Here is a 27,042-nt window from a genome sequence, read left to right on the forward strand (position 1 = left end):
ATACGTAAGCGTTTATACATATGTATTTAAAATATTTTATCATTCTTACAATATATTTACTTCACATGTAATATGATTATAAATTTTTTACTAGTTTACAATATGTATCGGTTAATATACACGATATTAAGTATATATAAGACTATTTCTTTTACTCACATTTTATTCAGAAATTTTTTAAGTCATTCTTTCTTTTTTAAATTGTACGTTATTTATCTATTTCTCTTTTTTTAAATGTTTTGTATTTATTTTTTTATCTTTATTCTCTTCACTTTTTAGCTCAGATTTCTTTTTGGAATCGTTTACAGCAACTTTTCTGTAACATGCAAATAAAGAATAGTAATTTTAAGAAATAATATCCTAATTACTAGATATTTACTAGAAGCAAGTATAACTACATACATCATACCTTTTTTTAAATGTTTGTACGCGTTTGAATGTAGGTAGAGTTGATATACTTTCTCTAATAGGAGCCTTGCATTCATGTTTCCGTCTTTCCCTTTTACTATGTTTTTTCATGGCTAACATATAATCAGGAACATTACAACCAGATTCACGCATGATAGTAGCTATACTAAAATGTTAAAAACTATTTGTAGATATTTACATAAAATAATTTTATCATATTTACATGTTTTAATATAATGCTTCAACAACATTTACCTCCTCAAATTTGTAGTGTCTTGTACAGTAAAAAAAGTAATTGCTTTTCCTTTATGTCCAGCTCTACCAGTGCGACCTATTTAAAACAATACATATTGAGAGTTTTGAGATATTTAATTTTTTCATCAAATTTGGAAATACATACCAATTCTATGAACATAAGAAATAGCAGATGGTGGGAAATCGTAATTAATAACAAGATTTACACCTTTGAAATCAATACCTCTTGCCATTAATTCTGTACATATTAATACCCATATTTTTCCCTCTCTAAAACAACGAACGACATTGTCTCGCTGAAAAGAAAAGAAGTGCATTATATTTAATATTATTTGGTTAATAAGTTATCATCTATGTAAAATATACCTGCGTTTGTGTTCTATCAGCGTGAATAACATCAACATTGACTCCATCATATATAAGTTCGTTAAATAATTCTTGTGCTCTTTCCTTGCTTTGCACAAATACTAGTACAGGTGGTAATACTCCCTTTATCAAATGCAATTATTTACGTGACAATTTATTAAAATAGATTTCACAAATGTATTGATAAATAAAGATGATACCTTTTGAATAATATTTCTAAGTGCCACAAGTTTTCCTCTCTCTGCGCCAACAAATAACAATTCTTGTTCTACTAAGTCTGTTGCAGCATTCCTATGATAGATGTAATACCAATAATCACTTGTTTAAAGAAACAGTATATAATTTGTTACACATATAAAAAAAGAAAATTAAACCTGTGTCCAACAGTAACTGTTATAAGACCTTTCAAATTACGTCTACACCATTTGGTCACTATAGGAGTATTGGTTGCACTAAACATTGCTTTATGTAAGTTTTCATTTGTACATGACTTTGAAATTGTTTCTAACTGGTCTCTGAAGCACCTTGTCCCATCCTCAAAGAGTTTATCTACTTCATCCACAATTAACCATTCAACACTATAAAATTTTTAATGTTTCATGCATTATACATAACTTTGATAAGATTAAGATATAACAATATATATATATAATTACTTGCTAAAAGAAATAGCTGGTGGATCCTGATTCAACAGGTATATTATTCTTTTTGGTGTAGTGATTAATATATCTACAATAAATAAAAATACAATTGTATATCATATTACTTTGATGTATAATTTTCCATACAATTTATACTAACCAAATTTCTGTGAACTTTTAAGTCCATATTTTTTTAATGCTTGATTCACTTTACTTATAATATGAACTCTAAAATTACATCCTTCGCTAAGACGCAAACATTCTCTATATGTTTGTTTTGCTAATTCTCTTGTTGGGCTTAATATAACAGCTCTAAATCCTTTCTTCTCTGGTCCACCTAAATAATGAATTATAGGTAACAGAAATGCAGCTGTTTTTCCAGATCCAGTTGGGGCGCAAGCTAGTACATTTCTACCCTATTTTAATCATAATTATAAAAACATCGATGTTTTATTTTTAGCTAAATCATTGGTATAAATAAAATCTCAGTAATAACTATAGTAATCTTACTTGCAGCATGGCGGGTATAGCCTGCATTTGAATTGGAGTAGGACATTTATAACCACAATTTGTAATATTATATATTAATTTTTGAGATATATTGTAAGTTGTTGATAGTTCAATAAATTCTGAGATAGGTTTAGGTATACAATTGCCTGTGACACTTATGTGATGATGATTGCGAAACTGATTAATCTAAATGAAGAAATATAGTATTTTAAAACAATTATTGTCTCTTACATTAACTTATATTAATAAAATATTGTAAACCTTTTCTTTTTCTAACTTTAACCGTTTCTCTTCAGTTAAGGCTACTTTACACTTTTTATTTTTATTTTGAGGAATAGACATTCCATCAAGCAACGTCAAGTCATTAATATTTTCAGTTTCTTTCTCGATCTCATCATATTTTCTTTTCTCACATAATATTGAATGATTTATGTTATCAAAGGCTTTAATGTTTATTTTATCATCATTAACTCCATTTCCAGATTGTTTGTTGACAAGCTGTATCAAATAAGAAATTTATTTAAAATATATTTGCATCTTCAAATGTAATGTTTTATTTTCAAAGAATACCTGAAATCTTTCTGCATCAACTTGAAAACGCTTCTTATCAAATTTTACACCAGTAGAAAGTTTTCGAAATAGTTCATATGCATCCATTGTTTCTAATCGTATTTAATAAGATTTCTATAATCACACACAACCTTCGTTATTAGGTAAAATCAGAAGTAAATTAAACAATATTGGAAATGCTACTAAATTCATTCACTAAATTTATATTTACTAAATTCATACAGTAGATACATCATTAGATATAGTAGCGTTTTGTAGGTTGTCGACGAAATAGTGGCTCCACCTGTTAAATCATTAACGAAATAGCTCACCTATGGTTACATATATATGTACTTTCAAAGAGGAAATTTCCTCCCTGTTTATACTATACTATATTATACATTATCAATTTGATACTATACATTTGTATAGTTTGTTTTCACTAACCTACTAGAACACAGCTCTCTATTGCTAGCAGCTGATTTGTAAAGCACACCTTATTATCAGAGAGGAAATGAGAATGCTCACATTTGTGATTCCGGTTGTTTCCGGACTATTGCTGCTTTCGGCGGCCAAATTCTGAAGGTGTTCTATGTTAGTAAATACAAGAACCTATATACAAGATTTCATTTCATTGTATGATTCTATGAAAAAGCTACTTTTCTATTTGAAACAGACAAGTATGAGAATAACAAAATCGCACAATAATTAAAATTAGTTGCTTTAGAAAGAAATCATTATATCTTTTTTAGAGAAGAAAAGGGAATCGTTTCCATCAAACGGTAATGGATTAATGAAATGATACAATAATTTTAATATATTCTCTATACACGATAACTTTTTAGATTTAACACAAAATTTACTTTCCTCGCGATAATGTTTTTGTTATAATAAAATCTAAATTTCATTTTATTAGTAATTTCAATAGTTTACTGCAATAGATAGCTGCAAATAATATTTCTGACGTGATATATCTGCAGAAAAAGAATCTCTCGCTAATTGCATGGTCGACATCTCCTTCACAGGGGAGAGATGCCTCTCTATGCTTCGTGAAGTTCGACGACCCGTCGTAGTTGAGTAATATAACATAATTCAATGTCAAATATTGCTGAGACAATGTATGTAGGTACTCATTCAAAAATGAAATTTTTTTATTTTTAACTCTTTCTAAATTAAATTTTTACTAACATATTTGTGAGAGCTTTCTGAATAAAATGAGGTCAAATACGATATATTTTGAATTACAGTTACTTATTGATATGTATTTAATTATCATTTATTAAATAAGCAAATATGTTCCAAATTATATCGTATTTGGTCACTCTGGTCACTTGGTCATCACTGTTTATTCCCCGTGGTTGATCAAATGTTGTGATCGTTTGGGGTTGGTTGGCGTTTGCACATGGTGTGCTGACTAATAAATCTAATTATAAATCGCGTCCGTAGCGCTGTATACTCTTGAACTAGGGTAAGGGAGTTAATCGCTGGTAAACGGCGGGTTGGTAACAGGGTGACTCCCGCAAGTCAAGAGCTAGCATTACAAAATGCCCGAAATGAATAGTTTTAATAATTTTACTATCTACTATTTTAATAATTTTATTAACAAACAAATGTTCGCTAAGTGCCGTATATGAGCTGCAGGCTGGTTTGCTAAGGAAATTTGCTGAATAGTGAACTAGAAATACACGATGCTTCTCTGTATCATAAAACCATCATCCCATTGCATTTTCTAGTAATCACAAATCAAAAGAAAAGAAAGTTTGAATTTTGAATTAAAGGTCTTAGCTTGTAAGTATTTACATGTTACCGAACGCTTCGACTCTCAGTCTCTCTATCTCTTTCATTTTCATTGTCCTTTTCTAAATTCGGCACGTCTAAGATCTCAGTTTCCAGAAATAGAATTGTTTCTACATCTGCATAATTACAAAACTTTGAATTCAAAATTCTTGCAATTATTGCATATTTTCGTATCTCGGAAAGTAAGAGAAACCGCAGGTTACACACGTGTATAGAAAAAAATTGTTCAAACTCATGCCCCTTCCTCCGCCACATACTGAAAAATTAACAACTAAGTTTAATTATTGCGCGATTTTGTTATTCTCATACTTGTTTATATTGAATAGAAAAGTATTCCGCAGAATTGTACAATGAAATAGGTTCTTGTAACGTGAAACCAAACAAGGTAGATGTCTAACTTTGTAAATTCTTGTATAGATTAGCATGGAATACCTTCAGCACTTGACCGCGTGGTGCAATATCTGTATTGTGCGTGTGAACTCTCTCATTTCTCCTCTACTATTGCATTAAAGCCTTATTCCTACCATGGAAGTTACCAGACCGCTGATGTATACACGACTTTCTCGTGGACGTAGCAAATAGAAATATATTCCTATAATATAAATATATATGATATTATATAAAAGATACATAAATATGTAGAATGTATGATAGAAATTATAATACGTATATTCTTCTTTATTTTTTTTTCATTTTAATTCAAAATTTTTTTAATTCAAATATATCTCCTAGATCCTAGGGAATAAAAACATTATGAGAATGGTACGCATGAATCATACCATGTGACACACAATATAACGCGGTTTTCTTTTCTTTCATTTAATACGAATATATTTTATCATGCGTGTTACATAAATTGTCTTCATTTTCTTTTTATATACGAATATAGAATACAATACATTTCCAAATATATATTTTGCTTGAATATTTGATTATAGTAACACAAAGAAAAATTTTATATTTGTATGATACTTTTGTGCATGAAATTTGCATTTTACGTATGTATGTGTAAATATTCTTTGATGCTTTATAACTGAGGTAATATTAATGAAATTTTACAAGTAGCAGTTATCTAATTATCCCACTTGATGAAAAATTATAAAATTATAAAGAATCAAATTATTGTGCAAAAAGGTTCAGACAAACAAAAAATCAAGATGCATAGGACCATCAAAAAATTTTAACATCGATAAATTAAATACTGTAGCAGGTATAACTATAATGTCCAATTATAATTTAAAAAAATTACAAAAACATCCAAATATTAAAAGCGCCATCTAAGCATGTCACAGTATGTGAAAAATAAATAGAAAAAAGACAACTTCACCTTGAATATTTTTTATATTTCTATATATTAATGCATTTTTTGTATTTTTGCACTTACACATTTTTCATAAATGCAAAAAAAACTGCAGTCTATTTATTAGATTAAATTGTAAAAAGTAAACTGTATCAATCCTTTGTTAAGGAAATAAATACCGATAAAAATTAATAAAATAATTAATCTATTTATTTTAATTTGCAGAAGCAAATTTGAATATGAGCTTTAGCTATTAATCACTAGCTATGATTCGGCTCTATCTTGTATTCGTACCGCAATGTAGGATATCCCCTCCAGGAGGCAAATACGCTGGAGAAGTCAAACTGTCGGTGCGTTTCTCTGCCACCTGACCACCAGTTGTGATTTTAAATTATCCAGGACGAGGTGTGAGCTTTTTTTTTCGTCGCGCGTGTTTCCATGACAACGTGATGTATTCTCGCGGTGCGTTGCTGCTACTTTGTTGCTTGTTCTTGATACTGGCTGGCCACTGTCACGAGGAAAATGTCAGCACCGTCACGGAGGAGAACGCGCTAGCAAAATTGGTTAAAATGTTCTCCAAGCCTGGAGCGTTTAAACGAGTAAGATTTAAACATTAAAACTTTAATAGTTTAATTTTATCTGTCTTCATAAAATAATGTAATAATAATAATAGAAGCGATGTATAGCAGATTACATTATTTCATATCATAATAATTAACTTCTTCATTATTTTCTTTTTTTCTTGATAGGTAATTTTTTAAAAATTGTATAATCTCAAGTGACAGGCGCGGTGATGTTGTTTGTCGAGTGATTATTTTTCTCCCCCTTTTTTTTTTTTAGAGAAAGTAAAATTAAAAATTCAGATTTAGAAATGTTTTTGAATCTTGACTTTTGCACTCTAATTAACAAAAATACGCATGCGCATTGAATAAACACGCTAAGGACGAGGCTGATAAAAGTGCCGGCACTTCTCGACACTTCTCGTTGCGTAACGAAAATTGTAATCGAAGAATATTTATGTACTCACGATTACATGTTTCCGAATTGCAATAACCACAAGGATGCCACGCAGAAATCAATAGACATTGTTCTAACAAATATTTTATCTAACTCTTTTTTCAACACAAAACTGTAAACATTTAAAAGTCAAAACAAGAAATTGTATCACTATTCTATTATTTTAAATTGAATAATAATTATATAGAATTAGATTATTACATTACATATTTCAAATAGCATAAATAATTACACGTTAAATCTTTCTCGATATTTCCTAGAATTCAGAATTAAAAAAGAAAACGCGCATTGCTAGTTTTGCGGATGCGATAAAGCTATCCGATTAACTTTCAGATTAACGCAATATTCGGTGAAAATTCGATCGAGGAGCTGTACACGTCTTGCCCGAAAGGCGAGGAGGGTCTCGAATGCAGAAGAGCCGAGGCCAGACGATCCGTTGACTGTCCTGAAGGTAATCGACCAAGGATTCCAAAATTTTATGCACGTACACTCGTAAACACACATACAGTATACAGTTGCTCATGAAAGTATTTGAACTTACCAATTTGAAATGTATATAAAAGTTACAAGGCATTTATTGCAAGTATATTTTCAATAAAAAATGAATACGTATATATAAAGCATGCATAGCCATCTTAAATAAATAATAAGTGTTAAAGATGGCCCCACAAAATTTTGTAACATATTAGTAGATTGCGAATGTTTAAGTATTTATAGAAAATTTGAAGGTTGTATATTTGCAGAATGTATATGATAGTCAAAAATATATAAAATATCCAAAATAAACAACATAATATTTAGTCGGTGAAGGCAAACTGTACCTATTTTACGTCTGTTTAATTAGGTTCACAAAGATATGAACTTGTATAAATATCTGCAATTTACTGATTAATAGTGGATGACTGACTGTTTAAATACATTTATGATCTTCGCGAAATGTTCACTGGTACTGAATATCTTGTAGCTTCTATGTATGTACATTTTCAGATTTGTTTCAAATTTTACCGATGTAATCATAATCTGTAATCTGTAATCGAATCTCATTTCAGTGGTAATGAAATTTCAATATATGATATATTCATAAATGCTTTCTATAAATGTCTGAATACTTTCTTGGGCCACTGTACACACACGCATGTAAAATCAATACATGCATACATCTTTGCATTCCAACAAAGCCGGCGTAATCACTGTTATGGAAAAACATATACCACTATGCGCGATGTATAATAGAGATTCTGACCTTGACATAGCCACTCCCAGACATTGTTTGCCCACGTTAAATGCACACAAACGCGCGAGAGCGTTAATCTACGAATTAGATCCGGCGCAGCGTTGGATCGAGCGTTGGATCGAACGTTGTCTCTCGATTTTTTTCGCATTCAACCGTATTCATCGTGGCGCAATAAATCACTTTCCCAGGAATGATGCTCGCACCGGTTAGGAAACATTTCTGCTTTTACTTTGAGAACGTGAGCGTATATAGGTTTATGGTCATTTGGGGGGGGGGTCATAACGAAAAAAGTAAAATAATATTTGTAGTAAATTTCTGCCTTAAGGAAAGTTTAATGACTGACGGAAATGACGAAGAATGTGTTTGAGGCATAAACTAATCTTTTATTGTGCAATCATGTACATTCTTGTAATTGAAAAATGCAGGTGCATCATTTTGATGCGATTCTGACTAAATGAAATCTCTTTTTATTCTCTATTCATTGTTTTTAATAGGCTAGTTGTTTTGTGTAAATAGTACAATTACACTGTTGCATATGTACGCCAATGTAAAAAGACATAATGTATAATAATAACAAAATAATAATAACAGAAAATAATACCTACAAAAATTTTATCAAACAATATCCTTTGTTTTTTTTTAACTAACCAGTTTATAAAAAATGTTCTATATAGTATATCATTGTTCCTAATTTTCTTTATAAAAGCATTCCCCTAACTGATGCTCTAATTATTTTAAGCAATGTAACATTAACCCTTCGCGGTTGAAGGCTTGGATACCGGCCTGGCAGCACACTTTCACTAACAACAACTTTAACACCACTTGTATAATTTACTTAGCAAGGTTTTATTAAACGTAATCGAAACATATATTACCGCCACTCCTAGACGCACATTGTTTGCATATTATTATTGCTCGGGAACATTCTTTCGTGAATCAAATGGATAGCATTGGATTGCAGTGAATCGAATAGAAAGCGATTGAAATTCGATGAAATTCAGTTCCTATAACGATGGTGATTCACCGAGACGCGATAAATCACTTTCCGCGGAGTGATGTTTAACTACTTTGGAAACGTTTCTACTTTTGCTTTGAAGATGCGGGCATAATATTAACCCTCATGACGAAGGAGGACAGTCGTTTGAAAGTTTGAAGATGTACTTTCACTAATCTCTCATCACCATAAAAATACTTTACTTATATATTATGAATTTTTCTGCTTAAAATTATTTGCAATTTTGTAGAAATTATGATTATTACAGTCTAACGTGAAATTGACTCTAGGAAATATTAACAAAATAGTCTGCAAAAAGTAAATTCTTTTCTGAAGAATGTAGGACTTCATCTGAAAGAAATATTTGTAGACTACAGAATTTATGTAAATTCATATTTTATACGTGTAATTTAAAAAATAAGATTTATGTAGAAAAATTGTACTTAATAGATGTTGTAAAGAGTATATCTATACCTTAGATACTTAATATATTTTTGCATATGATATGCACTCTGTATATTTTTGCATCTTCAAAATTTCTCATAAATGCATAAAAATCAGAATTGCTTGTACAACAAAGAATCAATGCCTTTAATCGTATTCTACTGAATAAAAACACGTGTCTAATTTATCGATGATGAATAACATTCTGCAATCAATGTGAGAATGTGGGATCAATTTTAATAAATTTCAATTTGTTCGTTAGTTATACTTAGAATTATCTCTAGACCAAGGAAATTCCAATTTCATAGAACTAGCTGACAGTGCAAAAATAGAAAATCAAGAGGAACGTTTACTTTTACCACACGTGTCCTTGCGATTCTTTTCCAAGAGGAAACCTCGTCTAACGTCCGCAATAATTTGTATCGGCCGAGCATTTGTGCCATCTCGCGTCACTCCTTTCACCTTTCGACAATCAGAGCAACAATGATTTAACCTTCTAATCATCTCAGTTAGAATGTACACAACTGCGAAAAATTAACAACATGCTTGTTTTCTTTGAATATAAAGTTTTTTCTCCTTACCTCTTTTCTTTCCTATTCTGTATTCTTTTTTGATGAAAAGATGCACACATAGGTGACGCTGTAACACACTCTTCGCTGCTTTTGAGGAAGATGTAAACTGCGAGATTAGAATTGAGATTTAAATCTGTATATGCAGTGATGAGCAAAAGTGTAAACACACTCCGCTGATTTTATGTAAAAGGCGATACTACGACTAATTTTTCAAGTGACCCGTAAAGATTAGGTAATAGTAACTACAAGCTACATCTGATTAACGAAATGTAATAGTTCATTTTCATTAACATTAATAATGTACAGAATATTTTATAATAATTGTGTTTTGAAACAATGTTTAAAGTTTTGCACGTTTCGTCAGAAACATTTATGATAGAATGTAAATGTCAGGGAAACGAAACTGTCAATAAGCACTGATTGTCCATTGTTTCACAGTCAACTGTACCACACCATTGTTAGATTACTTTTTAGTTTGATATGCTTGATCCAAGATGAAGCCACTTAGTGAAGATAAAAAGAACAGTATTATTTGTTTGTGTGATAAAGATTTGTCGTTGTGGCAAATTGCAGAGAAATGTGGTGTCAGTCATACGACAGTTGCAAGAATAAGAAAAAAGTATGTTAGTGCACCAAATTCTTCACAAAACGGTAGACCGCGACTTATTTCGGGAAAAAGAAAGTAAACCAGCTCTTTCAAACAAAAATATTAAATTACGAAAACAATTTGTTGACACCTACAAAGAATGAACGATCGAAGATTGGAAAAGAGTTATATGGAGTGACGAAATAAGAATTAACAGATTCGAATCCGACAGAAGGTCCTGGTATTGGACTTTGTCCGAGAATAATGATCAACCAGGTGGTATAAAACAAACTATGAAGTTTGGAGGTGGCTCAATTATGTGTTGGGGTTGCTTTACTCACAGAGGTGTTGGTCCCTTGGTTCGAATCGATGGTATAATACGAAAAGAGCATTATTTGACCATTCTACAGTAATTTACCTTCTGTAGTTAATTCTATTGGATATAATGAACGCGAAGTAGTATTTCAACAAGACGGGGATTCTAAGCATACTGCAAAAATAGTTAAAACTTGGCTAGAAAATCAAAATTTTTCTGTGATGAAGTGGCCAGCACAAAGTCCGGATATGAATCCGATCGAAAATTTGTGGTCCATTTTGAAAAGAAGGCTGGCAAAATATAATAATCCAGCTTCAGGTGTTCATGAATTATGGGAAAGAACACAACAGGAATGGTACAATATTGAACCACAAATAATTAAAAATTTAATTGACAGTATGCCTCGTAAATTAAAAACATTAAAAAAAAGTAAAGGAAAGTGGACGAAATACTAGGTTGAAACCTTAATTCGACGAGTGTAATTAAAGTGCAGAACTGTAAACATGGTTTGAGATATCCATTTTTGTAAAATGTTCTGTACATTATTAATGTTAATGAAAATGAACTATTACATTTTGTTAATCAGATGCAGCTTGTAGTTACTGTTACCTAATCTTTACCGATTACTTGAAAAATTAGTCGTATTATCGTCTTCTACATAAAATCAGCGGAGCGTGTTTACACTTTTGCTCGTCTCTGTATCTAGAACTGATCCAGAATCTTGGTATTATCAAAGAGGGAATTTTTTCTCTGATATTATATAACTATAATTTAAGCTGTTAGCTTATGTTACGACGCAGCAAATTGTATCAACAACGACTGAAAAACCACTCCAACAACCTGGCCACAAATCTGCTGGATTCCTACGAAGTACGTGGAAGACTGAAGAAATTTCATTTTCTGCATAACAGCTAAACAATGTTATTGTAGTATACCATTGTGTGTATTTACATTTAAGTCAACCTAAGCCGTCATAATCACGTTCATTACCATTGAATGGTAAATTGTATATATGCAGATATTAAAAAAAACTTACCTTAATAAAATTAGTCTTAATTTTAATTACCTAGTGCAGATAAAAGTAGAAGTCCTTTAGTTAAAAATTAGTCTAATATAGAATTTTTACTAACCTAAAAATGGAAAATTAATCGAAGATAGAATTACTACTGATGACAGTATACCTTGAATTTCCTCACTAAAATTTGCATTCATATATAAATGGATCAAACCTCTTTAATTTTTCCGCATATATATCTATATTAATTTTTTAATTCATTTGAATTACTTTTTACTATAAATAATGATTAGAAATTATTTTATTTTAGAAAATAGGCAATGCAGATTGTAAAAAATGTAGGAAGTTGAATCATAAACTGATACTATTATGACAGAATAAAAAGCAATGTTCTATTATCGAACTAGTCGTATCTAAAAGAACAACGATTTGTCTCAATTCTGAACCAGTTACTACATGAAAAATACACACGTGCGGCATATATGATACGCGATACGCTTTGCTTCTGTTCCTCTGTTCCCCCTTTCGCGTTACGCTTATTTAACGTAAAGAGTCAAGTGTCTCGTGATGCAAGTGCGTTGCGTAGGTAATGGAATTGCAATCGAGATGAAGAGGCAGATAGAAAAGTCGAATAACTATCAAAGAGGACCTATTTCAAAATATTAAAACACTATGTAGTACCATTTTTGATAGTAATATGTAAAATCAATAAATGTAAGATTAAGTAACGTGTAATAAATGAATGTAATAAATCATAGTGGTATTAGTCAACTCGTTATTAATTTTAAGGTCATGAAAATATGTTGTAGCAGAGAAAAAGGTTATAACTCACTTAATTATGAAAGTGTAGATGAATTGCAGTAATGATAGGTTGAAATACGTGATTGTATTTAAATTCTCAAAATGTCGACTTACTCTACTATGATTTTCCCATCGTATTAAGAAATCTAGATAAAGGATGTCGAATAATTAAATTTTCCAATGATTCAATTGGATCAGATTGTCAAAAAGTAAACATAATCAAAGTTACCATTTTACGCTATCCATGGAGTTTGAATCTAAAGCATCGTGATCTGGAGTTCATTGCCATTATCGGTAATTCACGTAATTGGCTTCATGCAATTACTAATTTGTTTAATAGTTTATATCTTATTTTCATATAATTTATTAGATCGATAAGAGTACCGATTATAAATAAACGATTCACAAATTTCATCTATGGGTCAATTAATTCTTTTTGCGTTTTCCAGGTGACTGTTACTGCTACAATTGCGCCGCAGCTGGTCCTGAGTTATGGGCATCCTGTTGTCGTGAAAGCTTGCGATGCTGTTCACATCTCGCGGCGGCCTGTCGAACCTGCGACCATCCGACGTTGTATCCGTTTTGCTCAAAACACTTTAAGAAATGTCTGGTCGAGTTCAATGAAGAGAAGCAAAATTAATATTTGTTTCTCTATATCTTGATGAATCCTAGTTTCCCGCGTTTCAATTGAAACAAAATAATGATTCTACGAAATATAAGAAAACAGGATAAATCATTATACAGTGGCTCGTGAAGATAATTGAACACTTATAGAGACTCTTCATGAATACATTATGCGCGCAATACAAAAGAATTTGAAATTTCATTAGCACTGTAATGAGTAGGATGCGAATTTTTATTCATTTATAGAAAATTTAAAATTGCAAAAACGCACGAGATGCATATGACATGCAACATATTCAAAGTATAGTTATTATAAAACTATCATTTAGTTAGTATAGTTGCTATAAAACAAAGTATACTTATTATAATATACAATAATTGAAAGATGAAAATTCCTACTTAAATATCATTTCTTTAATTAGATTTGTAAAAATACGGATCTGTATAAAAATCCGTAGTCTAATAATCAGATGATACGACAATTATGATTATATTAATAAAATTTGGAATTTAAAAATGTATATACAAGTTAAAAATATACCAAAGTAATTAAACAATCTATTATTCATAATATTAGTCAGAAAATCAGCAAAAATAGGGATCATATTTTTCCTTTCCTCAAATGTTATGAACATAATCCCACAAAATATTGTAGCTTAATAATATAATAAATAACTAATTGTTTAATTATTTTGGTGTATCTTGTAAGTTCTATATAAATTTTCAAATTGGTTCCAAATTTTACCAATAGATTCGCAATAATCATATCTCATTACAGTGCTACCAGTTTTGACAAATTTCGTATAACGCACCTAATATATCCATAAAAATTTTTCATGACAACTATTGTAATACTTTTGCCAACCACTGTACGTAAATGGTAATACTTTCTAAACTTTGAACCAGAAATAAGAGAGAAAGAGAGAGATTGTGACAAACGAAGATACATCTCTCTGCAGCGATATGTACTATATATCATGACTAAATATATACTATAATCACACTAGGATACAAAGCAGGAAAAGGAATTCGTAGAAAATAGTAACGCACCAGGAAAGAAGGCAAGTTCGCGTAGGCTAACTAAATCGGTATCGTATTCTTGCATAAGTTGAAAGTTTTACGCCGAGTTTCTAAATATAGCGCTTATCTTTCGACTTGCTAAACTGGTCCCCAGTTTCAATTTTTTGCCACGTTACATTTCGTACCGGCCAGGGCAGCGCGAGAAACGAGACGCAGCGATAAAATCGTACCTGAACTCGTGCTAGAACATGGCTAAAAAACGCATGCTTCGTTTTCATTTGCGGGACGGCGTATGAAGAGGAAAAGCAACATAGCGGATTCATTGCAGAGGAGAGTGTAACAACGGAAAGGGAACCATTACATCGTCCGATATCTTTGTACTAAGGCTCAACGATGAGAAAACGTGTCCGTGTACAGAGAAAAAAGAATCAATAAAAAAAAAGATAATAAGAACAAAAGGAGTATTAGAGTTTGTAATGACGAAATTCTTGAGCGTTCATAGATCAATGTACAAACATAGTAAAAAATTAATGGTACCTCCTAAAGACTAAACGATCGCAGGCCATTTAATCCGCCGCTTTATAGGTATCTTAACGATTATCGAAAACGTGTTCGAGTTACGCGAATTACTGTCCAAGCGATAGACAAGAAGTAACACAGACGGTTCGATAAGTTACACATTTACAAAAGTGTCTCGTCGAGATTCGAAACGCACGAAAATGACACAAACACTTGCTTCGAGAAAATTCTTCTCTTCGACGGATTTGTTTTCACTTTGTTTTTTTTCATTCATTTTTTTCTTTTACATGTAACATTAAAAGCTGACAACGTTTTTCGAGAGTACAAATAATAAATCATCACTCGAGATACAATCATTGATAAGCTTTATTCGTGTAGTCTCCAGAGTATTCGGTAATCTGTACTTTTTTTTTTTTTTTTTTTTGTTAAAACTACTAATCCTATAAATTGTGGGGGCAGAGATTCTCATCAGGTAGTCAGACTTAAAAGATACAATCATTTGAATTCAGTTTCATTTCTCTTCTTTTCTATCTTTAGACGTAATAAATTTAATAATGTGCCTAACAAACCATTTTGTACATTCTTAATTTGTATTTTCCGTTTTCACATGTTCTTTTTCGAATCATTTCAGCGTGTTTTCTGTGTCCCCACGAAATATCGGACCTCGTTTTCGTTTACACATTTTATTTTCTGTTCCAAATACCTTATATAGAATACTATTCCGCGATGTTCGAAGTTCTATATTGCTTTACCTATATATCAGATCGAAACTTGGATTCGTTTCGTTTTCTTTGTTGTTTCTTATTCCATATATTTTACACTACCGCCCTGCAAATGCAGTATATGTGTTTTTTTCCTTCATTTGTTTTTTCGTATTCTTCTCGAAGCGAAAAAAATTTGTTTCCATTTTTTCCTCATTTTTTCCATTTTCTTCTTTCCTGTTTAGAATATAAAATTATACTTTCGTACTACAGAGTACTTTCAATTCTTAAATCAGCACCACACAGAGGTGAAAGACAAGACTAGAAAGGAAGATAGGAAGAAACGTATTAGTTGCTTTTTCATTTTCATTTTTCTTTTGTTGTTTGCGTTATTCGTTCTTTTCTTTTCGAACACTCGTTTCGCGTTACCATGTGAAAAAATGCAATGTAATTATTTTGAACGTTCTCCCACTATCGCGTAAAATTCAAAGCAATCGTAATCGACGATCAATCTGATAAATCGTCGATCACGCGAAACGTCTTACGCGATTTCGGCAGTCATGAGATTGACGATGCTGCATGCATCTTCACTTTTTCTTTTATTCTGTTTCTTTTTTCTTAATGGAACAATTATACATTTGTTGAAGAAAGGGAGGTTGGTAACAAAACGCAGATATCTGGTATATACATAATATGATAATAGCAATAAATTTAGAAATAATCCTTTATATACAAATATCGTTTGGTCCAAACATTTAAGGTAAATTATTAAATGCTAATGTAATCAATTTTCTTTGATATTTTGCATCTTGTGCGATAAACTAATTATATTTATCACACAATATACAGAATATAAACTAAAGCAAACATACTTTACAATAAAGTGTCTTACAAATACTATAATGATGTATTTTGAAATTAAATAACTTAACTCAAAACCTTTCCGTCATAGGTTACCCAAAGTAAGGCCCAACGATGCCAATTTAGGGTTAAAATATTCTCACTATTTTTAACTTAATGTATTTTTAACTTAATGTAAAATTTATGAAATTAAGAAGGTGAAGACATAGATGTATGTTACAAATAATTAATAAGATACAATAATTAAATTAAGATATATCGATTGTATATGATTCTTGTGCGTTAAGATACCATGCACTCCCTCGCTTCATATGTGTGATCGTAACGATGAAATACTCCGCTTTTTTTCGTTTCTACATTTCTTTTTCATTTTTTTTTTTTGTCTATTTTTTCTTTTGTTTACGATCAAGAGAATGACAGCGGTAGCGTCCTGGCAAAAATGACAATTGACAACAATGACATTACTTCGATTCTTCTTACACAAAAAACACAGATCTTGATCTATTATGCGATCGATAGACTTATTACGGTGTACATGTATATCAAGTATGAGTTCAAAATCTATCACGTAGTACAAAGAGAGATTGATTATGCTATTTTTAGTTTATTAACTTGTATCATATACCGAGAAATATCAAGACTACAGTTAACTATATATTTAGTGATTCGGAAATTGTGACCAAGATCGGTTAATTAGCCGGTAATCAATGAAAAATCAGATTATTTAAAAGTGGAAGTGGTAATAAGTATTGCTTGGGATGTGTGCCGGAGAGATTTTGCTTTGTTAAACTCGTTCTTTCTTTCTTTTTTCTTTTTCTCTTTTTAATGTGCAGATAAACTTTTTTTTTCGTTTTGTTCTTTTTTTCAGAAGAGAGGATTTCATAAAAATTCGGCGATCTGCCACATAAATCGTTTTTCTTTTGTTTCTTCCTTCAGGAAAAACTTCGGATACATACGATCTGTTTAAATTCATTAAATACTTTTACATCAACGTGACACATGAAATCAATCGCGCTATCATTAGTAATTTACATCTTAATCGATAGATTTTCTTTCTTTCTTTTCTCCATTTTTTTTATATATTCTTCTTCGTTCCACGTCTTTTTTTTTACTTTTTTACTTTTCCTTTTTTAAATACATCCTGCATCAAAATGAGCCTGAAAAAGTCTTATCACGAAATTCCTACGATTTGTGCGCGAATGACATTCGTGTCACTCTATCTATTCTTTTAAACATGTTGAATACTCATTCTCTGTTCTTCCGTAATAACGACAAAAAAAGAAAAATAAAAAAAGAAAAAAACGGAAAACATCGCTATCACACCCACATTCGTTTTTTTCGCAATATCAGTGACACACATTTTTTTTATAAAGATTGTTTGTTTCTTTTTCGTTTTCTCTCATCAGTAATCTACAACTTTCTCTCTCATTCGCTCTTGCTCTCGCACTTTTTTCTTTCGTAATTATTATAATTGTCTTAAAAATACTCACAGTTTGAAGAAAATAAAGAGATATACACATAGCACAGGTACCGCTGATGGTTAAAAAAATTATTCAAACCAGCGACAAAGGTTGGCTTAACTATAATATATCAAGGGTCTAAAAAAGATCCCATTTTCTTCTCAATTTTACTTTACCTCACGTACTTATACGTGTTCACTTTCTCATTCTCACTTTCTTTCTTTCCCTCTCTCGCTCGTTCGTTCGCTCTCTTCCTCTCCGATTATGTCTACTATTGTGGATCAACCAATTTTTTTTTATGATCATGTAACACTTAGTACTGTCTTTAGTGCCTTATAAATGTCCACTTGGTTCTTTATGTAGATACAATATATATAATGTAATAATTGAAGCAATTATATTCATTTATGTGCGTCCAAGTTATTATGCACTTACTTTGATTGACATTCACCTATTATTCTTTTGCAATATTGTTAGTACCAACATAATGTAGCACGAAAAACAAAATAACAGATATTGCTCTTAGAAGAAACCAATTAGAGAATTTTTTAATTGTTGACCTTTGAGTTAAACGTGAACATTTAATTCTCTCTCTCCCTTTGAAAATCACCAAGGGAATTACGCTAATTATCATTTGTGTATTATTAACTGAAAGTTTAGATTTGTTCGAGACGACAAAACATCGAACCTCCCGGGCAACAATCAAAACTCACACTCACACGTCAATGCATATCCACAAAATGATGGTTAAAATTCTTCCATTTTCACAATAATACAGGAAGTATCTTGTTCCATTGTTCCAAGTTTGAGCTTCATATTGTAAATAAAGATACCAATCGTACACAGATCGGTACATTATTCTAAAACTGTCATGAAAGTGTAACAATCACACTCCATTGAAAAATTTCCATTTAGTACATTATCATGGAAAAAGAATACGAGTATCCTTATTTCTCAATATTTTCTAACACAGTTCTGCACAGTTTTATTTATTTGTGTTTAATGGTCGATCTTTAAATGCGTCCGGTTACGTTTTCCAATTATGTGGATGGGCTCGAGGTGGTGCCTGGTTGCCCTGTGCTTGAGATGCTTGTGATGGAATCATATCAAGCAAATATTGGCGTTGCAAGTCTGCCGCTTGTCGTTGTAATTCTGCGAGACCTTTCCCGCCAGCTTGCGCCATTGCTATTTGGTAGGGATATAATATCGAGGTAAATGGTGGCATCATGTGAGCAGGAAGAGGTTGATGAGGTGGCAGGCCTGGTACAGGATTTTTTGCCAGTTCTGAAAATAGGTTTGACCACATTTTTATTTTTAACACGCGACATGTAAATTTTTCAACACGAAAGTATTTGGAAATTACCTCTGAGCAACTGTTGTTGTAAGGCAGCCGCAGCAGCGTGATGTGGGCTGAATTTTCCGCTTTCTGCCAATTTAACAAGAGGATGCTCTTGTAACTTGGGTGCTGGTGGAGTTGGTGCTAGTGTCGGTGCCGGTGGAACTTGCGGTGGAGGGGCTGGCGGTGTTGCTACTCTTCTCGTAGGAGTAGCTGCTTTAGGAACTGGTTTAGGAGCTGGTGGGTCTGGGCTAGGGCACGCTGCTTGCGCCAACCTTTGCTCTATTTCTTGTTCCTGCTGCAGTGCTTTTACAAATGCTGTTTTTAACCTTTAAATACATACATCGTGTTAATCATCTTAATAAGATATATCATTAAATTTCTATTTTGTAAATTTAAAGTTTACCAACCGATTAGTATGCTCTGCTTTAAGAGCCTTTTTAACATTGGTCGTTACACAATGTTCGCATATAACTCGAGGATCACGACCTGCTGGAGGTCTTTGGAAAGTTGCATGTTGCCCTCTTGGACCTTCCTTTTTACCACCAGTCACAGGCTTTTCCCATTTCCACACTGGTGTGAAATCCGTTTTACATTGAGTACACTCAAACGGTTCTGGAGGTGGTGGAATAGCTGGTTCTTTAGTGATAAAATCAACTACATGCTCCAGACCCACCAAGTATATAAATTCCGTATTAGACGGATTTGGCACGAAGTGCATCTCCGGTGGCGGAGGTTTCGGAGGCGGTATTTGTAACAAGGTCTTTTCGAGTTGTTTTCTTAAAGCCAATTTAGCAGCAGCCTGACGTTGTGCAGGTGTCTGATTATCATCCCTTGGTCTTTCCTGTGGTTTTAAAAATAAACATTAGATTTATAGAAAAAGACAAGGTCTTTAATAAATTCGATTGTAAATTCTCTATAAAATAAAATATTAATGTTACAAGAAATACAGAAACAAAAAGAAAAGAAGAGACAGGAAGGAAAATGGAAGTGTAAGTGGATTAAATATAGAAACACAAAATGCTGTGACTGTTAGGAAGACAACAGAAAGTCGACACAATATTTAATAAAAAGTTAGATTGACAAGAGACTAAACATATACTTTGACTAGTGGATATACCTGCTCTGAAATCACAGGTGTGCTTAAGGATGCGGTGGTTTTATTTTCTTGAGGTCCAACAAGCAGCTTTGTGTTTACAAAAACACAATTATGGTTATTTACATAGTTCACAAATAATGTAAACAAGTATTTGTAAAATATAATATATACATATAAAGTATAATACTTTGAATATTTATTCATAAAAATTCTATATATATATAAAATAATAAATGATATTTTGTACCTTACTTACTTGATGTGCTGGAGTGGGTGTTGGATCTTTCGTGGACCTCTCAGTTCTGTCTGCAGGTGCATGATAATTTGACACATTTGGTGTTGCACTAGGTGGTCTGCCTCTAGGATGAGGTGGTTGTGGTATGACCATGTTAGGTGGCATTCCAGTACTAGAAGTAGAACTTCGTCCAACTGTGGGAGGTAATAACATTCCAGGTGGTGGTGCATGTAAACTACTGCTTCTACTGGGTGCAGGTTGTCCCCTAAGCAAAGGTGGTGGTGCCTTGCCTGTCCTATGACTGGAAACAGGTACGTTACTTCGATAATCGGACGTAAACATACGTTTTATTATACATGTATGCAACAAAATTCAAGTAGAATATTACCTATGAGGAGCTGGTTGTACTGTAACTGGTGGAGGTAATTTACTTGGTACTTTAGGGACAGCAGCAATGTTCTCTTTCAGTTGCTGAGATTGCCTTAATTTTTTCAGTAATACCAATTTCATTTCCTCAGATCTAAGTTCCTCTCTTAACTTTCTAAGTGTTCTCTCACGTTCAGCCAACTCATCCGATGATAATTCTTTTATTGGAGGCAAAGGAGGCATATCACCTAATAGATAGAAGTTTTTAATGTTATTAGGTATACTTATGTAAGAAAGGAATATATTTAGGCATAGTACTGAAATTATAAATAATTATACTATTTTTCTAATTAACCTTCATCGCTGTCTGCATTTCCATTCACATAACCATTTATTCTACGTTCATCGGGAGTTTCTGCATAACTTATTTCAATTCTAGGTCTAAGATTACGACGAGTTTTCCTATCATCGCCAGACTTGGGAGCCAAAATGCCTCTTGCTGCATTCTGAATATTACGTGCTTCTGGCATGTTGTTGTCCACATTAGGACTTGAAGAAAAGTGGACACCTAAATCTAATGGAACTCCTACGTCACCAGAGTTAACAGTTATCGATGGAGAATTTCTCCTGCTACTGCTGCTGAAAACACACATTACTTAGTGACAAAACTGATATTATGATAAATTTTATAATGTAATAAAAAAAAAAAAATAAAACTATATATATCAAATAAAGAATGAGGACTGTAAAGAATTTCATTTGAAAAAAGAATAATCTACTTTTATGTAAGAACTTCTATTTTACATTAGTGATAAGAACTTGTTTTCTTTAAAAGGTATGTTATCATAAAATATTACAATGCATTATTAACATCCAGTTTTCATAACTATAATGTAAAACAGTAGCCTTATTCCGTAATCAGAATGACGTAAACAACAGCAACTTAATACTGACATAGTTCTCAACCCTGTATCAATATACAACATTATAATCAACCAACACAAAATTTAAAAAAAAGAGAGGGAAAAAGTCGAAGTTTCTTTCAATTTACCTAACACTCAAGTCAACAACCGCATCCCCGTCCAAATCCATGGCTTCCATTCTTTCAAATTCAGCAACTCTACAAAAACACACAAGTGCTTATTTATAACACGATTTATGTGGTTCGTTTCGATTCGATCGATTCTGTAACAATAACGACACACACGACGAATGCGTATACACTTACAAAGGACTAGAAAAAAAGAATAAAAAAAAAACATTACAAAGGACAAGATGAGACTACGAAAGTAATGAGACAGAGCGTTTCATGATACCGAAATGATTTCAAAGCTCATAGAAAAAGATTCACAGCGCGGAATAAAAATAACTGGGTTACCAAAAATTTCCGTTCGACCATTCCGTTTCATATGCACCGGAGCATCGTGGTTCTCTGCTCTTCCCTCTTTTTATTTCAAAGGCAAGTTGCGTCTCCGCTTGCAAAGGACGCAATCACAACACCACAGTAGAGCACCACCGGTAACGCGATTAATTTCGCGGTACTTAAAACGGTTGATAAAAAGATCGTGTTCGGTTTGCAAGGCGATCGGCCGATATCCACGGAAGCAAATGTTCTAACCTAACCTCTCGTGGTATTCAAAGACGTTCAAAGGGAATATATCGGTGGTTCGAGATCGTGCACGAGGATATTGGCGCGCTTTGCTGAGGCTGCCGGCAGCACTATACACTGCGTGCCCTTTCCTTTCAATCTTTCTTTACCGAAAACTTGTATCTCGGAAGGAAGAATTTGATGGCGGTGACGAAAATCGAAGAATTGAATTTGATGCTTCGGAAGTGGCGTCTCGGCACAATGGCAGCTAAGCGTAGCGGTACAAGACTGTGGAAGGGGGAGAAGGGTGCCCAGTACTGCGAGGGGAGAGGTACGGTCGCACATTAATTATTTCTCCCCTCACTCCCCTGTCCCGGGTCTCTCTACCCCCTACCACACGAGTCAGCCACTCACCCACACGAACGGCATCGGGAACGGGCTAGAAACCAATCTCTCTTTCTCTTTTCCTCCGTACTCCCTTCCCTACAAATCTCTCTCTCTCTCACTCGTTTCTCTCTCTCTGCGGATTTTCCCGAATTTCGTCTCCGTACTTCTCTCCCTTTCCCTCACTCCTCCCTCGCACCCTTATGCCCTACGGGAAATCGATTTTTCGACGGAGTCCCCACTGCCGGCCTTGCCGACCAGAGGGACGAAGGAGTTGCAATGTTTTTGCAACGTATTTCATATCGTCCACGCATCTCGTAATTACTATTGTATCAAGAAACCAAGCGCGACCTCTAGGTAATACGATCTATTATCTATATGTTTTATTCCACAGTTTTTGATGTGATTCTAAACGGAGAGATATTTGATGATTGCTTCTATAAATAAGAAGGTCTCTTTTAAATGGTGGTATCTTATGCGAATGTGATTTTAGATTGTCTTAATGGCCAAAGAATTAACTAGTTCACGGAGTTTCTCTCGGATCTCCCGCCTTGCACACTTTCCAGATCACGTGACGGTGTAAGGATCTCTAAACTCGAGAATTTATGTCAACATTTTTCATTCATGTTTTATGACATTACTGTTTTACTAATGGGGAAATAATAAATGAAGAATAAGTAATATATAATTGCATTGATATTTGATTTTTGTCGACAAATGTAATATAATTATATTTTTTTTAATTTCCAGTTATGAATCGTTATAAAAATTGTCCATATTCTTTTCAATTGTATTTTGTTTTCATATGTTGTAATTGAAAACTATGAAACAAGTGCAATGTGTGAATTTTAAAGCGACCTACGACAATCTTTGACTTTCTTTGACTTAACCTAATAAATGTATTCCACCGTCATAATAAATCGGCACTCTAATTTTGTCTTCGTGTAAATTACTTAAAAACGAACTAATTACAACAGGAACTATATTTTATCGCTTGTATTTAACCAAGCTCACGTGCAAACGATTAGAAAAGTAACCGTAAAAATAGAAAAAGCTACATGATCATGTAACAGTACTTCGATGTCCCATGTTTCTATTCTGAATATATTATTCTAACATTACATTATCAATAAAAATATTGGAATTCATTATTCTAAGGAAAAAAGTTTGAATCATTCAATGATAGTTAACGCTAGAAGTACCACAGTTGTCAAAATTCGTAATTCTTCGTAAATTTTATAAATTTACAATGATGCATTTTTAGAAACTTTTTGTAATTTTTAATAAAGTATATGGGGATGCATTTTTTTATTTCCGTTATACCGTTATTCCGTCTTTATTTTGATTGTATAATTTCGCTTTAATTTTATTTGGTAGAAATTTCGTATTTTAATCGTCGGTAGTTCTAGCGTTAATCAGGCGTGCAGTTGAAAATATCGGTGGCTGAGTGTCGAACGAGGCATACACGAACGCTGACTGGCGACGTGTGACGCCAGCTCGCACGACAACGGCGACACGCGACTCTTTATATTTCCGCGTGCACAACATATTTGCTACTACATTGATAATCGCACCTTCTCCGAAGGAACGAATGCACGGAGTATTTTGACCCCCACACATACGCCTACGCCTCTCGCGTTCAGGAAGGCACCAACGTACCTGAGAGGAGGTCAATGAAAAGGTTGATCCGAATTTGTGTAAATCGACTTGACATGCAAAGTCAGTCGACTCTTGGACATAAAACGGACGTACAAATGGGGCACAATCAGACAGGTAGAGGCTAGTGTAGATAGGCAGCAGGCAAAGATGACAACCAAGAGAAGCAGCAGGTACAGAGGCACGCTGTTAGGTAGACAGTTAGGCAGGCAAGGCGGTCTGGTCGCTTTCCACTCCACTTCACTCCACTCCACTACGATATATTACTCTATACTATCGCTTACGTACAATGACATGGCGCACACGACATACCGCAGTCAGTGTACGCATACACTTCACTTCTCTTGAGTGTCCCTCCCTATCACGAGCACACTTCACCGCCTCGCGATCATACACGCGCGATTTCCGCATGTTTTCGTGAATCTTTTTCGTCTGGCGTACCCGCGCATTGTTTTAACCATGTCCCTCGCGGCTTCCTCTAAACTGTGGCTGAACCAGCTCCGTGTTGTAACAAACACGAAAACAAAATATGTACGTATACACAGAGAAAGAGAGGAAGAGAGTCTGATTAAATGGACAGGGGATGACGCGTGTCAGCAGTAACCGCGAAAACGTTCGTGACGATACGCGAATCCCAGACACCAACCTTGAGCTGCTACCTTCCGCGCAAGGAGAAAAAATTCACACCGCCTCTGCGCAAAAATTAACGAGAGTGATTCAATATGGCGGCCTTGTCCGCCGTTGATGTCTTCCCCTCCTCCATCGCTCGTTTCGCCGGGCATCGTCGCCGTCGTCACTCCCCTGCCCCTGTCGCTGTCTCTGTCTCTGCATCGGAGGTGTAATGCCGTCGTGGGTAAAGAGGGGACCCAGGGGTAGAGAGACGGTGGTACGGTTGGGCGGGAAGAATGGAAGAGAGAAGGGAGGTAGACAGTGGATCTTGTCGCCCCCGTTGGCCCCCGGTATCGTTTATCGGGAAAGCGCCGCCAGCTACGGGGCTTACCGGAAGCACCCCACGGACTTTGTAAATGCGCTACGAAAGGGGCTTGACAGTCGTCTAAACAAATCCACGTGCTTCTGCGCATTCCCTTCTCTTTCGAACTTACACCGGTAACCGCCAATCGAGCCACAGCTACCAAGTATTGGAGGGCATTTCAAATCGAACTGAGTTCAACTTAATACGCCGCCGACCGTGTGAATTAAGCCTCGTTATGTATGATGATGATCACGCTTGTTTTTTTTTTATGAACGATGTGTGATTGTATTCTTGTTAAATCTAGGCAGTTATGAAGTATAGGCAGTTTCTAATAATAAGATAATTCTTATCTTGTATTTTTTGTAATTGTATAAGACGTATGAAATAAATGTGTGATAATATTCAAAACAAAAACGATGATTTGACAAAACAAAAATTGTAAAAATAAATATATAGAATGTATCCTTCCTTTTTGTTAACAATGGATAGTTTATGCCTATTATAAAGATATTTTTTTATTACCAAGAAGAATTGGAACAAATTTATGAATAAATTTAATTATAAAATGACTATAACCATTGTTACTATAAATATAATATTTCTTAAAAACTTCCAATTTGATTCTGACCTTTACAATAATATGATTAATTAATGATTCATGATAATGCACAATGCAAATTTATTTTTCGATACTATTATCAAGAATAAGTTTCGCCATATATATTTACTTAAATTCTCATAATTATATACTTTGAACTTGAGAAAAAAGGGTTGACGAAAATGTTTCTGTTTACTTGGAATTTGACATTGGAACATCTAATAGCAGATAAATGATAATCGGATTAACTATCATAAGAAATTAAAAGTAACGCTGTAAAGCTTACATTCTCATTGGGAGAAACTTTCCAGAAAAAATAAATTTCATAACAGATTATTATAAAAAATGATATTAATCACAAGTAAAAAGCTATTCAAATACAAATTTTTAATTCTAACTTTACTTTTCCTTATCAATTATCGATAGATATCAATAGGTACAGAGGCAGACACAACACAAGTCGCTTTATGCCATGCACAATTTATTAATCGATCGATACATTTTTAAAAATTGATTGATATTTGCGAAAACACTTGATTTCTATAATCAAAGAAGTAGTGTATAAATCATAGACCGGCGTACAATTCTACGGGATGTTGAAGTTGAAAGAATACTGATATTTGTTTTTCTTTTCTTTTGCGCGACGATATTAACGGTTTTGTATGTTACAAATGCTTGTTCGGAGGTTATGTAGTCCACGTACGAAAGAAAAAGATGAGGAACAACACAAATGGGCAGTCGTTAACGATCGTGGACAATTACAGCTGCGTTACAAATAATCGATTCTCAAATCGTTCGTGACAAATGTTCCAACGAC

The 27,042-nt window shown here is 33.3% G+C and overlaps 3 protein-coding genes and 2 long non-coding RNA genes across 29 annotated transcripts; 2 read left to right on the forward strand and 3 right to left on the reverse strand.

Moving 5' to 3' along the window:
* Nucleotides 1-5: 5 nt before the first annotated feature.
* On the reverse strand, nt 6-3,320 carry LOC126871240 (probable ATP-dependent RNA helicase DDX52). 2 transcript variants are annotated; one of them, XR_007691562.1, is made up of 14 exons: nt 3,177-3,320; nt 2,751-3,033; nt 2,442-2,678; nt 2,181-2,366; nt 1,831-2,086; nt 1,686-1,758; nt 1,404-1,607; nt 1,230-1,320; nt 1,030-1,152; nt 809-959; nt 664-739; nt 410-574; nt 160-316; nt 6-59 (listed from the first exon to the last, which is right to left on the reverse strand). XR_007691562.1 is itself a non-coding variant. In XM_050629841.1 (13 exons), exons 2-13 carry the CDS (start codon nt 2,835-2,837, stop codon nt 217-219), a joined length of 1,749 nt encoding a protein of 582 aa, XP_050485798.1. In that variant the 5' UTR covers nt 2,838-3,033; nt 3,177-3,320; the 3' UTR covers nt 6-216. The 2 variants fall into 2 exon arrangements, 1 of the variants encoding a protein (XP_050485798.1); XM_050629841.1 differs by having other exon boundaries at nt 6-316.
* A 2,749-nt stretch (nt 3,321-6,069) lies between these two features.
* LOC126870904 (uncharacterized) lies at nt 6,070-15,399 on the forward strand. The gene is made up of 3 exons (XM_050629091.1): nt 6,070-6,425; nt 7,177-7,294; nt 13,255-15,399. Exons 1-3 carry the CDS (start codon nt 6,276-6,278, stop codon nt 13,443-13,445), a joined length of 459 nt encoding a protein of 152 aa, XP_050485048.1. The 5' UTR covers nt 6,070-6,275; the 3' UTR covers nt 13,446-15,399.
* Nucleotides 7,321-12,803, reverse strand: LOC126870915 (uncharacterized). Of its 2 annotated transcripts, none has more exons than XR_007691474.1 (4): nt 12,219-12,803; nt 10,097-12,055; nt 9,546-9,977; nt 7,321-9,422 (listed from the first exon to the last, which is right to left on the reverse strand). It is a non-coding gene; the product is annotated as an uncharacterized LOC126870915 (long non-coding RNA). The 2 variants fall into 2 exon arrangements; XR_007691473.1 differs by having other exon boundaries at nt 10,097-12,119.
* Nucleotides 15,317-25,951, reverse strand: LOC126870829 (transcriptional repressor p66-beta). Of its 23 annotated transcripts, none has more exons than XM_050628879.1 (10): nt 25,301-25,950; nt 23,029-23,053; nt 22,078-22,146; nt 21,382-21,665; nt 21,049-21,274; nt 20,673-20,979; nt 20,447-20,512; nt 19,737-20,170; nt 19,354-19,655; nt 15,317-19,274 (listed from the first exon to the last, which is right to left on the reverse strand). In XM_050628879.1, exons 1-10 carry the CDS (start codon nt 25,734-25,736, stop codon nt 19,018-19,020), a joined length of 2,406 nt encoding a protein of 801 aa, XP_050484836.1. In that variant the 5' UTR covers nt 25,737-25,950; the 3' UTR covers nt 15,317-19,017. The 23 variants fall into 23 exon arrangements, with proteins under 23 accessions (XP_050484836.1, XP_050484846.1, XP_050484855.1 ...); XM_050628889.1 differs by having other exon boundaries at nt 21,382-21,662; nt 25,301-25,949; XM_050628898.1 differs by having other exon boundaries at nt 20,682-20,979; nt 25,301-25,948.
* Nucleotides 23,535-23,931, forward strand: LOC126870910 (uncharacterized). The gene is made up of 2 exons (XR_007691472.1): nt 23,535-23,675; nt 23,749-23,931. It is a non-coding gene; the product is annotated as an uncharacterized LOC126870910 (long non-coding RNA).
* Nucleotides 25,952-27,042: the final 1,091 nt, after the last annotated feature.

Source organism: Bombus huntii, chromosome 1, assembly GCF_024542735.1.
Source record: "Bombus huntii isolate Logan2020A chromosome 1, iyBomHunt1.1, whole genome shotgun sequence".
Classification (NCBI taxonomy): Eukaryota; Metazoa; Arthropoda; class Insecta; order Hymenoptera; family Apidae; genus Bombus; species Bombus huntii.